Below are 17,656 nucleotides of genomic sequence, written 5' to 3' on the forward strand. Positions count from 1 at the left end.
CTTCTCGCTGTGACAGTCAATATGTCCCAGCCGTAGGTGTGCGCACAGGGTGTGCCTTGACACACCCTAATCACCTGGCACAGATTCCCTCTGTTTAGACTCCTGATATTTCACCAAAGCCCCTTAATGGGTAAAAAATAGTTAAAAAATTTAAATAGTAAAAAATAAAATAATAAAAAAACTACTGACACCATCCCCTAGCCTAGTGACATTAGTCTCTGCCCTAATGACATCGTCCGCTGCTCAGCTGACATCGTTGGTATATATACACATGCACACACATATGTGTTTGAGCTTTGGGGTGCACACCCTAATGCAATAGGCTGTGTACACCTATGGTCCCAGCACTGTCACATGACAAGGGGAGTGATATTTACAGCTCCTCTTTGGACACTAGTAGGGATGAGCTCAGGCGTGTTTGCATGGTCCACGTGCAGAGCCCGCCAGGAATTCGGCGCAGCACTGCGCTAATCACAGGCAGTGAGACATTGCCCCAATGCACAGCTGCAGAGATCAGGCAATGTCTCCCTGCATGTGATTAGTGCAGCGCTGCTCCGACTTCCTGGTGGCCTCTCTGCACATGGTCCATGAGAACATGCCTGAGCTCATCCTTAGATACTGGCAGACACTAAGGATTGTGGTGCCGGTGTTCTGTCCAGAAGTGCCCCCCATCGAATAGTGCATGCGCAGGACGGAGCCTCACTTCAGCTGATTTGCCAATCAGCTGGAGTGACGTGACCAGGGCGGAAGTGCTCATCGTAGGAGGCATCTCTCGATGGGAGATACCATTTCACGACCACAATTGAAACTTATATAAACAGTGGGGGGAGACCATAGTTCTTACATTGTGCCTCGCTGTTGCGGGACGGCTTTACAGTGTGTTGATGGTCCGGTTTTGTCTGTGTTGCAGGGCAAGTTTGCAGTGTTGAATGGCCTGTTTTGCCTGTGTGAAAGGGCGGGTTGAAACACAGACAAAACCAGCCTTTCAACACAGCCACTAGCCGCCCTCCAACAGCAGTAATGCACAATGTGAGAACTACGGTCTCCTCTGCTGTTTGTATAGGTTTACATTGTGCCTGTGAAATGGTATCTCCCATCAAAAGACAACTCCTTCGATGTGCGCATGCGCCCTGGTTATGTCAGCCCAGCTGATCAGCAAATCAGCTGTTGTGCTGTTCCGTACGGCGCATGCGCAGTACATAGCAGGCACTTCTCGATATCGGGCACTTCTCAACAGAACACCGTCTGCGACCAAGACGGGAGCAGTATGCATGTGCAAGGGCACAGTGGAGTTGATTTACTAAAGGCAAGTAGACTGTGCACTTTGAAAAGTGCAGTTGCTCCAAAGCATAGTAAATGGGGAAAAACTTCACTTTGCAAAGAATAGCCAATCATGTGCCAGGAAAATAATAAAATTAAAAAAAAATTGCATTTCTGCTTGCACATGATTGGATGATGGAAGTCAGTGGAGCTTCTGCTCATTTATTAAGCTCTGGAGCAACTGCACTTGCCAAAGTGCACAGTCTATTTGTCTTTAATAAATCAAAGCCAGTGTCTCCTTATATTCAGTTGACACGTTTCTTTAACTTTTTATTCCTTCTTAGGAAAGCCTGATTGTACTTTTTTTTTTTTTTTTTCCCTAACTGCTTAGGTGAACCGATTTAACAAAGTAGAAGATCGAGCCATATTTATAACAGACAGACATCTGTATAAAATGGATCCTAGCAAGCAGTATAAAGTTATGACTAGCACTCCGCTTTATAATGTAAGTAAGATGACTTAAAATGTTTATCTAAACCCAAGAACAAAAATGTCATATATTGCAGATTATCATTTCATAAATGTTATGGCTGCATTCGTTTTTTTTTTCAGGCTTTATTTTACTGGTAATTCTGCCAGCAGCACACTTCCTGTCCTAGGGTGACAATGGGCACTCACTTTGCTGTAACTAGGAAAAGATTTGCAAAGGGCGTTAAAACCATGAACACACCCAAGCGCAAAAAAAAGGGGGGGGGGGGGCACTGGTGCAACTGACAAAAAAAAATGGCAAGGAATGATAAACGAATGAAGGAAGTCCTTTTAGTCCTTGAGAAAAGTCCATAAGAGTCACTGTGGCTTGAAGTTCCCATTATGGCAGCTTCAGCAATCTCTCTTCTGTGCAGGATCTGGGGAGGCTCCAAACAGCAAACCATATATAAACAGAAAAAAGGAGAGAAAAGCGCCACTACCTAAGTGTAGCATTTATTAAAACATATTGATAAAATGAAAAACAAAAAATATGCACTCAAGGTAAAAGTCATTAAAAAGCATATCAATAGGTCTCCAGCAGGTGGCAAACCTTCCCGGTGGTCAATGGTGAGCTAGCCCCCCGGGTGGATGTGATGTAAGGTGCTTGGAACCAGGAAGTTGACCAGGGGAACACCAGGAAGCGCCAGCAGGAGCAGCAGACAGAATGAGTATATCACATGGATAAGAACCACTGAGGACGGCAGGGAAGTGTGGCAGACCCACAAAATGGCCTTGATATGCATTTCAGGGTGTGGCCCCCTTTGTCAAAACTCATTTTGCTGTACCTATTGAGGAACAGCATTGTCACACTAGGACAGATCTACAGAACACCTCCTTCTCTACTCTACTCCATAATATAGGAAAGAGGTATTGTATAGTAAAATTGCAAACAATGCTAAGGCAAGCCATAGATGTTGCAATTTTCTGTCCTTTAACCATAGGTTGAAGGACAGAAAATCTCTCTATTCCCCTATCAACACTGACTCCACCTGTCTACTGCACTACTATAGTGAGAGGTTTTCCCACCTTCAGAATACAATGATATCTGCCAGCAGCTATAGCCAATGACAGTGATTGCACAAAAAAAGACGGGCTGGTTGTATTGAAGTTAATCGATAAATCAACTCCATTACAACCAGCCTACCTATAAGTGGATTGATATTGTAAGCAATGATCAGGAGCTGTCTGTGGTAGCTTGGTCACTGTGCTTGAGAGAACGTTTTCGGCACAGAAAGCCATCCCCTATGGATACATATGTGGGAGGTTCAGCATTAAAGCTCACCCGCCCAGCTGCCATATATATGCGTATATATGCCAGTGGGAACAGCAGGTTAACAATGAACCCTACACTGACCTGAACCCCAATATTAACCTATCCATAAAAAATGGAACCCCCAGCATCCCCCCAAGAGGATAAATATAGTTCTTAACTTAACACAAAATGTGACCCAAATATTGAACCAAATCTTTATCCTAACCTCAAAAGGTTAGTCCACCCAAAACTGATATGTCATTTTATGGTAGATGATGGAGGTTTAACCCTCCAAGCCCAACTCCCTAAGATTTCACACTACCCTTTCCAATGCCGAAAGTTTGTTGTGTCAATTCCTAATCTCTGTATCAAGGTTTAAATGTGGTGATATCTCTCCGAAGATTGCAAACAATTTGACAAGGCTGTTTTAAAGTCAGAGTTCTGTTATAAAAGGTTGTGATACCAATCCTCCATGTGTAGTAGAGGGAGGTATATTTGTAGGATCTCTTCTGGGAAATCACATTAAGGCAGAGAAAACATTGACATGACAATTACCATGTCTGCTGGACCATGTGCCTTATTTACGATGCTAGTTTATTGGTTATCGATCTCGGGCTTTATTGCTTCCTACTATATTAACACATCTTCACATAATAGGCTTTAACAAAATCAACAGAGCTCTTATGGGTGCCCTCCCCCATACAGTATTACAGGTGCTGTGTATGGTATGGTATAGGAGGCCAACATCGAGGAAGATGAACGGGCTTGTGTGCTTGTACGTAAAAATATATTTCATAATTTTTTTAACATACGGTATACGTAACTAAAGCGGAGGCTGAGTTCATGTGAAGAATCGAACATTAAAGTGGAAGTAAACCCTCCTATCATTGACCTTTAGTCAAGGAAGCTGCCATCTTGGCCTCTAATAGTTCTTCAACTGCCATAATGCTGCACATGTGATCAGTTATGACATCAGCCATTGGATGGTTTGAAAGTTTGCATTTCCGGCATGCTGGGAATGTAATTGTTTTTTGAAACTGGGTTTACTCCCACTTTACGGCAGTCCCTGACTCCAAGATGAGCCTGTGAACAGGAATAATGTATAGCGTTCTTCTGTGAGATGCTTCATCCAATGACACTACAGGTAACCCGGGTATAATTGCATTCGCAGAGTCATTGCCCACTCCACCTGTCCAGCATACCTCCATTACCTCATTCCCAGTAATGGAATAAAAGACATATGGACGGTGGGTCTCATAGGTGTCCTAAGTTACCTCTCTCCTTCCCGTACCTAGTGATCAGACCTTAGATCTCCGTAATGCTAGTCTAATCCCAGAGACTGAATGAGATGAACAGCTAAGGAGGGAGCCAGAGCACCAACCCCCTCCCTGCCAGAGGACCTGTCACCTAACCAGGTACCACACCAAATGAATGGTTGCTGCAGCGGTTGTACTCTTCGGTTAACCATGGCAACTACCTCCTCTTCTTTGCCTTGAGAGTTAACCTTTTGTAGTGGTGTTACCCATACCCTATAGTGCTCTAACAGACCCAGGTTCTTTAGGAATACGCCAAGACCCAACATGCACCCCTTTGAAAATGAGAGTCAACTCCCATCTCTGACTTTTACATATAGGTAAGCCTATAATAAGGCTTACCCATAGATACTGTAAATCTCTTCTAAACTTTCACAGTTTAGGAGATATTTACTGTACATGCAGGTGGTGACATCACCGGCGCATGCACTCTGAAGGAACTGCCACCCATGCCATTCCATCAGAGTCTTGTGCCGTAAATGGCAGCTCCTGCACGCATGCACGGGAGTGACATCATCACGGCTCTGGCCAGTCACACAGCCAGAGTCCACGAACCCGGAAGGAAGACCGGGTGAAGATGGGAGCACCTGCAGTTGTGACAGCGCAGTGCTGGAAGGCTTCATTTTCACGTAAGTTTAACATATTTTGTTAGTATGCAATTACCCATCAGTTTACTTCCTCTTTAATAACTTCAGACCAGGCTCAAAGCAGTTGGCACAACATGTATGCTTGTAATAACATCCTCATCCTAGCTACACTGCCTCAGGTTCCCTGCACAGGTGAAATATCTTTGGGAAAAGTCCATACTTGGCAAGACTCCAATAGAGAAATCCATGCCCCCGGTTGTCCCGGTGAATCGGCGCTCTGAAGTGGACCTCAGGTCCCAGCAAGCCTCCCATCCTTTCTGAATCTCCCAAGCCCGCTTGGATCTGGACCTCTGCCCTTTTACAATTCACAGGAGGGAGGCTGGGACCCCCAAAAAAGCCTGCAAACACTCTCGGGGTAAGCAGCAAAAATAATAAGCCCTTCCCTTTGATCTGGGAAGTCAGTGCTAACTAAACATAGAGTAGGTCACCTGCCTACAAGTAGAACCTCCAACCGCTAGTACTTACCTTCCCCATGCTACCCTGTTGCTCTGTTGCTCCATCGTAAATACCTGATCTTGCTATATGTGGGAGAACATGTGTCCTCCTCCCAGAATGGCCAACCACCAAGACGTTAACCCTGTGTAAGCTCTGACACATCGGACGGAAAGCTTGCGCAGGTTTCGGCGCTCTGACTGAGAAACAGGAACGATGAAGGGGATGGGGAGGATTTTTTACAAGTGAACCATTCAGGTCAAGATGACAGAGACTCTTTAAAAAGGTTGCAGTCAAGAAAGTAAGCTTTTATTGTCAGCATTTCAACTAAGTGGATTTTGTTATTTACAATACACCCTAATGAAGTCATGGTAGGCTTTCAGGAAGCAGGGTGCAGCTTTTATAACACATTTTAATTAGATCGATGCTGCAACAAACTCTTACGCCGCACTTACTGTCTAATATTAAGAAACTGCATAGCGGATACACAGCGTTTTATAACAAGCCTTTGCAATAAAGCAGCAGTATGTAGGGCCGGCCATAGTAGCCAGTGAGAGCCCACCATTTGTCCTCCAATCGCAGTCAGTCATTGCTGATTGGTTGCAGCAGGTTACACTTTGCACACCGCTTTTTGCTTCATTAAAAGCAAGCCTAAGTGTTTTCTCCTTCATATCCGCCACTTCTACTAATACCATGCATCCTATGAATTAATAATTTAAAAAGTAAAGCTGGATAGAGTGTATTTGTTCCTTGAATATATAACCAGGTACTAAGCATAGTGCCTATCGATCACTGTGACCTATTTATGGGACTGACAAAATGGCTTTTAGCATGTGTACAGTATATTACACGACTGTGATTATTACAGCATTGGAGCTGCCAAAAAATGGAGTGTAATTACAAGTATTTATTGTTAGAAACAACATTAAAAAATAATTCAGTATATTTATTATTTTTTAATCGGGTACAGAGTAAAGATTGTATATGAACATTCACGGTCTTCTACCCAGGCAGTAGGTGGATCTTTAGTTTTTTTTTTTTTTTTTTTCTACATCTCTTAGCCAGTCTCAGTTCAGGATGAATTTCGCACACACAAACGCTAATGACCCAGACGTTTCCATCCGAGGTTTTAATCTGGAAAAGCCAGCCTCAAGACAAGCAGCTTCTTTTGTGCTGTCTCTTAAGATTACCCATGGTGCTCTGGGAACTCATTATCATGTCTCAATGTGCTTTTTAAAAAATTACTCTGGAGCCATATAATTTATCTTTATATGTCTAGAGAGGTATTGGAGGTTTACTGACCTCTTGTATTTGAAATCGTATAAATCTTACAGATATTGCATAGTATAATGTTATGTGTACTTGGAGTTTGAAAATCAAGATGGAGGGATTAAATCATAAAGATACCACGTCCCAATAATAAGTACAAAAAAGATTCAAGGGGCCAAAAGAGGGCTGGGGGGTACCAACCCCCGGGACTTTTACTGCTATCAAGTCAAAAAAGTCAGCAATTATGTATAAATTTATAAAAATAAAACATTTTTATTTTGTACATCTTACATAAACATTGAACACAATATCACTATATAACCATTAAAATGATCATACATAGTACAGCATGGAAATCCACAAAGAAAAGAGCTGAGCTGCGATTTTTTTCTACATGTTTCGCTCGGTTCGAGCTTCTTCAGGAAATGATTCAGCTAGTAACCATAGCTAAAATAGCAGAATACAAAAAGAAAAAGAAAAACGTAATTTTATTCATAAGAGTTTGTTGACAGTAGAGTTATAAACTCTGATTATTTTGTTTATCTTTGTGGATTTCCATGCTGTACTATGTATGATCATTTTAATGGTTATATAGTGATATCTTGTTCAATGTTTATGTAAGATGTACAAAATAAAAATATTTTATTTTTATAAATTTATACATAATTGCTGACTTTTTTGACTTGATACCGGTAAAAGTCCCGGGGTTGGTACCCCCCAGCCCTCTTTTTTGTACTTATGTGTACTTAGACTTTGATATTTTTTTTTTGAGCTGTGCTAATACCTACAGTGGTTGTATGTAGGGAGGCACTGATACCAGTTTTTTAAGACCGGGTACTGACACTTTTTCTCAAGTATTCGCTGAGACCAATTACCGATACCTATTTTTGGTGTCATGTGACAGTATAATTATGAAGAGCTGTAAGGGTTCACCTATGTGTGGTCCGGTTTTGACATCAGAATTGCAGTCCCCTCCAGTGAGACTTTGTTCAGGGGTTCAGGTGCAATTCAGGTGTGAATTATCAATGTGTATGACAATGAAAATTTAACCAGACTCGAAATCGTGCCAGACACTTTTTAAAAACGCTCTGCGGTCAGCCCACACATATGTGAACAGGCTTTATTGAAAAGGCTGCAGGTTTACATGATGTGAACAGGGACAGTGCTGGAGGGAGGGAGGCTGGCTGGATATCCAGAGGGCAGAGCACACTACTGTGGGGGGTAAAGAGGGGAGGGGGGTTCATGCTGTGGGGGGCTGTAAGTGAAGAAGTGGGTGGGGGTGGCTGTGAAGAGGCGAGGGTGGTGATGTGAGAGGGGGCGGTGCTGTAGGGGAGTGAAAAGGGCAGATCACACTACTGTGGGGAAGGGGGAGGACTTGTAATGTGAGGGGCGGTACTGTGGGGGGAGTGATGTGAAAGGGGCAGTGCTGTGTATGTGTGGGAGGGGGGTCATGTGAAGGGGGCAGTGCTATGGGGGGGGGGGGGGATGATGTAAAGGTGGCTGGTGATGTAAAAGAGAAAGGGGCGATGTAAGGGTGGGCAGGGCTGGGAAGGCGCGGGTGATGTGAAGGGGGCAGTGCTGTGGGGGTGATGTGAGGGAGGGGCAGTGCTGTGGGGGGCAGGTGATGTGAAGAGGGCAGAGTACACTACTGCCATTTATGATGTGAGGGGGGAGGTGGGTGATTGGCCGAAGTGAAGGGGGCAGTGCTGGGTGTGTGGTGTGGGGGTGGTTGATATGAAGGGGGCAGTACTGTGGGGGGAGGGGGTGGCAATTTGTACACTGCTGTGAATGGGGTGGGGTGATGTGACGGGGGCCTGAGAACACTACTCTGAAGGGAAATGAAATGAAATGGGGACTATGATGTGGGGGCACGGAGGACATTGATGTGAGAATGGGATGGTGATATAAGGGGGGCGGGGATGTAACGGAGTCTTTGCACAAACTTGTGATTCGGACCTCTGGTATAAATTTTCTTTACTGATCGGACCTCTGTAAATTTAAATGTAATACCCCTGGTGTATAGGGACTAGTTGTCTTGAACTCACAGAAGCAGGATATTTTCATACACGGGTTCTGTTTCCTGCAACAGCTCTAAAACTTAAAGTAAAGTTCCACCTAAAAGTGGAACTTCCACTTATTTGCTCCCCTCCCCCCTCCGGTGCCACATTTGGCAACTTTCAAGGGGGGAAACGGGTACCTGTTTTTGACAGATCCCTGTCCCCACTTCTGGGAGATGGTGCTACAGCGCCATCCCCCAGAAGTTAGGCTCCTTCTACCGCTACGCCAATTAGAAAACACAGCGCGCATTCGCAGTAGGGAACTGTCTGTCCAAAGATCGGCTGGGGTGCCTACATCGCTGGCTCCCTGGACAGGTAAGTGTCCTAATATTAAAAGTCAGCAGCTACAGTATTTGTAGCCGCTGTCTTTTAATTTTTTTTTTTTCCCCCCAGACTGGAACATCTCTTTAAGGAACATTGTTTTATTCAATGCATCAAAAAAAAAAAAAAACAGAACAACGGCCATTTGTTTTCTTTGACACATGCACTATTCATGCTATAGAGCCTTCTCCCATGCCGTAGTCCTCTATGCCCCTTCTGTAGAAACATTTGATGCCAGAAGGTGTTTATGAAATTGTATAGAATAGTCCACTGGGATTGGATCTGCCGGCATTTACTGAAAGACAATTGTCATGAATAGATGTGTGGCGGAGCGGGAGAACACAATGGAACGAGGTGACCTGTATAACACAATAGAAAGAAAACAGTAGAGATGGTTGCAGTCAGTCATTTGATCTTGCAGCTACTGGCATCTCCTCATCCAAAAGCATCCCATCACCGTGACAACCACCGGGGGATGGGGTTGCCATGGAAATCTCCATGGAGACAGGATGAGCCGATGTCTGGTCCAGCGCAAGCTTCATTCAGCTCTTCTACTCGGCCTGCCGAGATTATGTTGTTGCTTGTCTCTGCTGTTCTACGCATCGTTGTTTGTTCTTTATACCTCCATTTTGTCTGTGTGTTCCATGTATACCTTTATATTGTTATTATAGCAACATATAGGGAAGCAGAATTCTCTGCAGATTGTGGCCAGTGACATGCTATTTCTGAAAGATACAAAATAGCTGATTTTTTTCCATCCAAGCACCTGAAGATTGTGAAGGCAGCTATTTAGTTGAAGGAGTTCTATACATACTGGATACTAAAGAGTTAGTTCAATGTTACAAAAAAAACTGCCTTTGATAAGGGGGGCTGTAGATAGAAACGAACTGTGCAGCTTTGATGAAAATTAGAATAATGTCCTTGCTATAGGTGTAGGACCTCTACATACCTGATAACTTCCAAGATGTTGCTAGGACATTGCTAAGCGAGGCCTACCTATTACTGCTCATCGTCACTAACGCAGGAGTGATCTCTTTCTCATTCGGACCCTCTCACCCCCCCCCCCCCCCCCCCGGAGCAGCTCTGAGCTCAGCATTCTGTGATGGTGAAGATGAACAGTAATATGTAGGCCTCACTTAGCAACGTCCTGGGAGTTTTCAGGTCAGGATTCATGGGGTACATAAATGGCCTACACCTATAGCAAGGGCATTATTCAACTGAAGTCAAAGCTGCACAGCTTGTTTTTATCTAGAGATGCCCTTCATGTGTATAGGCAGTTTTTGTTTTTTTTAACCTAATCCTGGTAACACTGCAATCCTTCCCAATCACTATCCCCACTGCAACCCTTTCCAATCACTAAACCCCACTGCAACCCTTCCCAATCACTAAACCCCACTGCAACCCTTCCCAATCACTAAACCCCACTGCGACCCTTCCCAATCACTAACCCCACTGCGACCCTTCCCAATCACTAACCCCACTGCGACCCCTCCCAATCACTACCCCCACTGCAACCCTTCCCAATCACTAAACCTCACTGCAACCCTCCCCAATCACTAAACCTCACTGCAACCCTTCCCAATCACTAAACCTCACTGCAACCCTTCCCAATCACTAAACCTCACTGCAACCCTCCCCAGTCACTAAACCTCACTGCAACCCTTCCCAATCACTACCCCCACTGCAACCCTTCCCAATCACTACCCCCACTGCAACCCTTCCCAATCACTAACCCCACTGCAACCCTTCCCAATCACTAAACCCCACTGCAACCCTTCCCAATCACTAAACCCCACTGCAACCCTTCCCAATCACTAAACCCCACTGCAACCCTTCCCAATCACTACCCCCACTGCGACCCCTCCCAATCACTACCCCCACTGCAACCCTTCCCAATCACTAACCACACTGCGACCCCTCCCAATCACTATCCCCACTGCAACCCTTTCCAATCACTAAACCCCACTGCAACCCTTCCCAATCACTAAACCCCACTGCAACCCTTCCCAATCACTAACCCCACTGCGACCCCTCCCAATCACTACCCCCACTGCAACCCTTCCCAATCACTAACCCCACTGCGACCCCTCCCAATCACTACCCCCACTGCAACCCTTCCCAATCACTAAACCCCACTGCAACCCTTCCCAATCACTAACCCCACTGCGACCCCTCCCAATCACTACCCCCACTGCAACCCTTCCCAATCAATAACCCCACTGCAACCCTTCCCAGTCACTAACCCCACTGCGACCCCTCCCAATCACTAACCCCACTGCAACCCTTCCCAATTACTAACCCCACTGCAATCCTTCCCAATCACTAACCCCACTGCAACCCCTCTCAATCACCAACCCCACTGCAACATTTCCCAATCACCAACCCCACTGCAACCTTTCCCAATCACTAACCCCACTGCAACCCCTCCCAATAACTAACTCCACTGCCCACATTCCCCAAGCACCAACCACAGTGCACCAAATTAATGCCAAATTAATTGCAAATTAATGCCACACGGCATATTTTTTATGGCACGCTGAGCTGTGGAACACACAGTAGTTGTGAAATAGTAATACATTGGATTTGCACCTGAATTGCATTCTCATGCAGTAGAGCACAGATTTTTACTACAGGAAAATGGACAAGTGTGACTGTGGGTCATTAGGCTCCAGTGGGCTTATTTTTTAAAGTGGTAAATAAGGCAATGCTGACTTCTATAGTGCAGTAACTCGTAATAAGATTACAATTTACTGTGATCAGATCAGTGAAGGATGAACTGTAATTTGTTGACGGTTGTATATATTCTATGTTATACTGTATTTGTGTATGGCCTAATTGAATGAACTTTAATGTTCTTCATACAACTGAAGTGGCAAAACTTTATAATGGGACCTATAGACAAGATTAAGATAGGCCTAGTGTCCTATTCCTCCTGCCCCCTTATAAATGCATTCTTTAAACTGGCCATAGATAGACCAAAATTTGCCTGGTTCAGCAGGGACTGGTGAATTCCAATCCCTGTGTGGCTGCTCCCACTTGACAGATGTCGATCTAATGATCAACTTTTGTCAAACGTGCTTGTTGGGAAAAAAAAATCTCGATCTGCAGCTGCCAATCCATGTATTCTGACAGTGGAGGAGTCCTGTTGTCAGAATACAATAACACAACGAGGAGAATTCTTCCATCCACCTCGCTTGTGTAGATGGGGGAATCAGTTTTTTTTGATCAAAAAAACAAACAAATCATCAATGGCCAGCCTTAGTGTCTATACAGTTTTTTCCAAGTTTTTTCATGTTACAACCAAAAATTTTAATGTATTTTATTGGGATTTTATGTGATAGGCCAACACAAAGTGGCACATAATTGTGACGTGGAAGGAAAATGATTAATGGGTTTCAACATTTTTTACAAATCTGTGAAAAGTGTGGCGTACATTTGTATGGCGCTCCCCTGAGTCAATACTTTGTAGAACCGCCTTTCACTGCAATTACAGCTCCAAGTCTTTTTGGTGATGTCTCTACCAGCTTTGTACATCTAGAGAGTGAACATTTTGCCCATCCTTCTTAGCTCAAGCTCTGTCAGATTGGATGAAGAGTGTCTGTGAACAGCAATTTTCTAGTTTTGCTACATATTCTCAATTGAATTTAGGTCTGGACTTTGACTGGGCCTTTCTAATACATGAATATGCTTTGATCTAAACCATTCCATTGTAGCGCTGGCTGTATGCTTACGGTCGTTGTCCTGCTGGAAGGTGAACCTCCACCCCAGTCTCAAGTCTTTTGCAGACTCTAACAGGTTTTCTTCTAAGATTGCCCTGTATTTGACTCCATCCAACTTCCAATCAACTCTGACAAGCTTCCCTGTCCCTGCTGAAGAAAAGCATCACTGCAACATGCTGCTGTCGCCACCATGTTTCACGGTGGGGATGGTGTGCTCAGGGTGATGTGCAGTGTTAGTTTTCCACCACACATAGCGTTTTGCTTTTAGGCCAAAAAGTTCAATTTTGGTCTCATCTGACCAGAGCACCTTCTTCCACATGTTTGCTGTGTCCCCCACATGGCTTCTCACAAACTGCACACGGGGCTTCTTATGGCTTTTTTTCAACAATGGCTTTCTTCTTGCCACTCTTCCATAATGGCCAGATTTGTGGAGAGATGACTAATAGTTATCCTGTGGACAGATTCTCCCACCTAAGCTGTGGATCTCTGCAGCTCCTCCAGAGTTACCTCTTGACTGCTTTTCTGATTAATGCTCTCCTTGCCCGGCCTGTCAGTTTAGATGGATGGCCATGTCTTGGTAGGTTTGCAGTTGTGCCATACTCTTTCCATTTTCAGATGATGGATTGAACAGTGCTCCGTGAGATGTTCAAAGCTTGGGATAATTTTTTAAAACCTAACCCTGCTTGAAACTTCTCCACAACTTTATTCCTGACCTGTCTGGTTTGTTCCTTGGCCTTTATTATTTTGTTTGTTCACTAAGGTTCTCTAAAAAAAAGGCTTCACAGAACAGCTATATTTATACTGATATTAAATTACACAGAGGTGGACTCTATTTACTAATTAGGTGACTTCTGAAGTTGGTTTCACTAGATTCTAGTTATGGGTATCAGAGTAAAAGGGGCTGAATACAAATGCACGCCACACTTTTCAGATATTTGTAAAAGGAATTGAAAACCATTTATCATTTTCCTTCTACTTTACAATTATGTGCCACTTTGTGTTGGTCTATCACATAAAATCCAATAAAATAAATTTATGTTTTTGGTTATAACATGACAAAAGGGGTTCAAGGCACTATAGATACAATTAGCATTGAACCTGGGAACTGATGGGTAACCAGTTCCTGCTAAATGCAGTTCATCAACCTACATGGCTTCCTCTATATCGTGAAGGACAAGTATACTTTTAGGCATTGTTCATATGGGCCTTATACAACGTACACTCATGCGGGGGCCATATTTTACCCACACAGGGAGCACCGGTGGTCCATGTGCAGGCAGTCCCATTGTCAGTTGGGATGCAGTGACTGCATGGACAGTTTGACATCCGTGCAAATGCACAGCCCCAAACATACACTGTCTATGGTCAGGGCCATGCATTACCCACACAGATGAAAAATTGCCTGTACAGCCACTGCGCCCCAGTTGACTTTATTGGGACTTCCTGCATGAAGATTCACAAATACTTCTTCATCCCTTTGCAGGTAAACATGGCTCTTAGGCCCCATACACAATATTTGATTTTCTGCTGATTTTTGTCTTCAGATTTACCAAAACCATGTAGTGAAAGGGCCTGCCTGATTGCATACAAAATTTTAACTCCTAAGGTTTGACCTCATATCAGAGGCGGCTCTCTAATTAGGCAAATTAGGCGGCCGCCTAAGGCCTCGCCCTCACAGGGCCTCGTGGCCGCCTAATTTACATCTGCTCGATCACTGGACTGAACAACAGGCTCCAGGTGCCATCTGTAAAAGCCGTGCGGGCAGCCATAGGGCACACCGGGCGGGCCGCAAGTCCATGTGGGGCCCTAAAGCAACTGAGCTGCTCCTGCTCCTGCAGCCCGCGCCGCTCACCCACCTGGCCTCTCCGCGTCTGGCCGGCTGCCTATTGGGGTCAGGAGTCCGGCCAGGCTGCGGAAAATATCCCTGCCCTATGACTGTGAAGGGAAGGAGGAGCTCCGGTGATCCCATCCCAGCGCCTGCTGCATTCTGGCCGACTACCCCCAGAGATCGTGAGTGCCCGGCCGTGCCGCCCTCCTGAATGACCGCTTCTTCTGCGGACATTCGCCGGCTGCAGAAAGAATATGTAAAGCTCAATTCCTCCATATGCAGCTGTCCCCGCCGCTCCTCCTATCCAGGCACACAGGAGGGCGGCACGGCCGGGCACTCACGATCTCTGGCGGGGGTCGGCCAGGCTGCAGCAAGCGCTGGGATGGGATCACCGGAGCTCCTCCTATCTAACTCTTTTACTGCCCCGATGCTTCCTGGTTCCTCACAGTTCTCCCTGCATACCCTCTCTGCTTCCTGGCTCCCCCCAGTGCTCTCTGGTCCTCCGTGCTCTCCCACTGTGCTGTCCAGCCCCCCCCCCACTTCTCCCCCCATGCTCTCCCCCCACTGTGCTGTCCAGTCCCCCATTCCTGTGCTCCCTCACAGTGCTCCCCCACAGTGCTCTCTGGTCCCCACAGTGCTCTGTGCTCCCTGGCTCCCCCCATGCTCTCCCCCACTGTCATGTTCAGTCGCCCCCCCACTTCTCTCCACCTCTCCCCCAGTGCTCTGTGCTCCCTGGCTCCCCCCCCCCACTGATTCCCCCCCCCAGTGCTCTCTGGTCCTCCCTGTCTCCCCCATACACTCCCCCAGTGCTCTCCGACCAACCCGTGCTCCCTGGCTCCCCCCAACAGTGCTCTCCAGCTCCCCAGAGCTCTCTGCTCCCCGTGCTCCCTAACCTCTCCCAGTTCTAACTGCACCCCCAGTGCTCTCTGCCCCCTGTGCTGTCCAGTCCCCCCCCCAGTGCTCTCTGCCCCCATGCTCCCGCTGTGCTTTCAACTTACCCCTGTGCTCTCCAGCTCCCCCCACAGTGCTCTCCAGCTCCCCTTTGTGCTTTCCAGCCCCCACTATTCTCCTGGCTCCCCCATGCTCTCCACTCCACTATGCTATCCAGCTCCCCCAGTACTTTCCAACTCCCCCCACCTCCCCCATGCTCCCTGGCTTCCCCATGCTCTCTACCACACTGTGCTATCCAGCTCCCCCGGTGCTCTCCACCCCCCACCCTCCCTATGCTCTTCTGCCCCTTCCCCAGGTCTCTCTGGCCCCTATGCTCTCCATCACCCCCCATGCTCTCTGCCCCTGCCAGGCTCCCCACTCCCGCCAGTGCACCCCCCCAGTGCCCTAGCTCCCCCAGTGCTCTCTTCCCCCTAGTGCTCATGCCCCCACACTCTTGCCCCCCCTGCTGCTCTCAGCCTCACTCCAATGCTCTCCGCCACCCCTGTTCTCTTTCTGGTTCTCTTTCTGGGTTCACCCCCGGGCAGCTCTGCTAGGTTTCCCCTCTTTTCACTTAGGCTGCTGCAGGGGTCTCTCAGGCTGGGAGTGTGGAAGAGACCGCTATTATGGGCTGCTCAGTCTATTTTTTGTCCCAGTCCGGGTCTGGTGGGCAAGTTGAGCAGCGAGACTTGCAAGGATCGATAGTCCTGGAGACGAGCTCTAAAGACTTCCCAGGACTGGAGTACAGGCTGACTGGGGCCGGAAAACGAGGACAGATGGAAGGTACCAGATCCTCTGGAAGGAGCAGGACACTGTCCCCACCCAGACTGAGAATGGACCCTGCCTGCTGCTGGCCGTCATGAACACCCTGCTGGCATGGAAGGTAACGTACCGAGCATCACACACAGCTTCCCATAGACAGGCACTGCAGACTGGGACATGGTACACAGGAGGGGCTACAGACAGGAACGGGGCTAGAGATCTCTCTCTCCACCTTCCTCCCTCTCCCCCCTCCCCTCTCTTCCCCTCTCCCCCTCCCCTCTCTTCCCCTCTCCCCCTCCCCTCTCTTCCCCCGCTCCCCCCTCCCCTCTCTTCCCCCGCTCCCCCCCTCTCTCCCCCGCTCCCCCTCTCTCTCTCTCTCGCTCCCCCTCTCTCTTTCTTCCTCCCCCCTCTCTCTTTCTTCCTCCCCCTCTCTCCCGCCTTCCCCGCTCCCCCTCTCTCTCTCGCTCCCCCCTCTCTCCCTCCCCCCTTCCCCCCCCTCTCACCCTTCCCCCCTCTCACCCTTTCCCCTTCTCTCTCTCCCTTCCCCCTTCTCTCTCTCCTCCCTCTCTTCCCCTCCCCCTCTCTCTCTCTCTTCCCCTCCCCTCTCTCTCTCTCTTCCCTCCCCCTCTCTCTCTCTTCCCCTCCCCCTCTCTCGCTCTTCCTCTCCCCCTCTGTCTCTTCCTCTCCCCCTCTGTCTCTTCCTCTCCCCCTCTCTCTCTCTTCCTCTCCCCCCTCTCTCTCTCTTCCTCCTCCCCCTCTCTCTCTCTTCCTCTCCCCCTCTCTCTCTCTTCCTCCCTCCCTCCCCCTCTCTCTCTCTTCCCCACCTCTCTCTCTTCCTCCCTCCTCTCCCCTCCCTCCCTCCCTCTCCTCCCCTCCCTCCCTCTTCCTCCCCTCCCTCCCCTCTCTCTCTCTTCCTTCCTCTCTCCCCCCCTCCCCCTCTCTCTCTTCCTTCCCTCTCTCCCCCCCTCCCCCTCTCTCTCTTCCTTCCTCTCTCCCCCCCTCTCTCTCTCCCCGCTCCCTCACTCTCTTTCCCTCCCTGTCACCCTCCCTCACTGCGCTGGGATCCCCCCACTCTCCTTCCTCTGTGGATGTGGAATGATTCAATGACACCTCTTCCCATTCTCCCAAGGCAAAGGGGGAAATCCTAGAGGGGCTTGTCACCTGTCCCAGATGTTGTATTGGCTGCATATATCTGAGGAGGGTGCTCTGGAGGTGGTGCTGATCGCCTGTGGGCTAGATCCACGCATCTTTCTGCAGCCATTTTTACTTGCTTGAATTTTTTTTTATCCATTATGGGCGTGAGTGGGGCCTCGTGTCTAAATTTTGCCTAAGGCCTCACAA

At 47.4% G+C, this 17,656-nt stretch overlaps 1 protein-coding gene across 1 annotated transcript in view; it reads left to right on the forward strand.

The window, feature by feature from the left end:
- The window catches only part of MYO1D (myosin ID), a gene marked incomplete in the record, with an annotated part of 144,044 nt that overhangs the window by 114,818 nt on the left and 11,570 nt on the right, over positions 1–17,656 (forward strand). Inside the window, 1 exon segment of the mRNA XM_077460114.1 lies at positions 1,652–1,765. Within this exon segment, the coding sequence (XP_077316240.1) occupies positions 1,652–1,765 (114 nt within the window).

This window comes from Lithobates pipiens, unplaced genomic scaffold (assembly GCF_037356315.1).
Source record: "Lithobates pipiens isolate NorthernLeopardFrog02 unplaced genomic scaffold, aLitPip1_a1.2 Scaffold_28, whole genome shotgun sequence".
NCBI classification, from domain to species: Eukaryota; Metazoa; Chordata; class Amphibia; order Anura; family Ranidae; genus Lithobates; species Lithobates pipiens.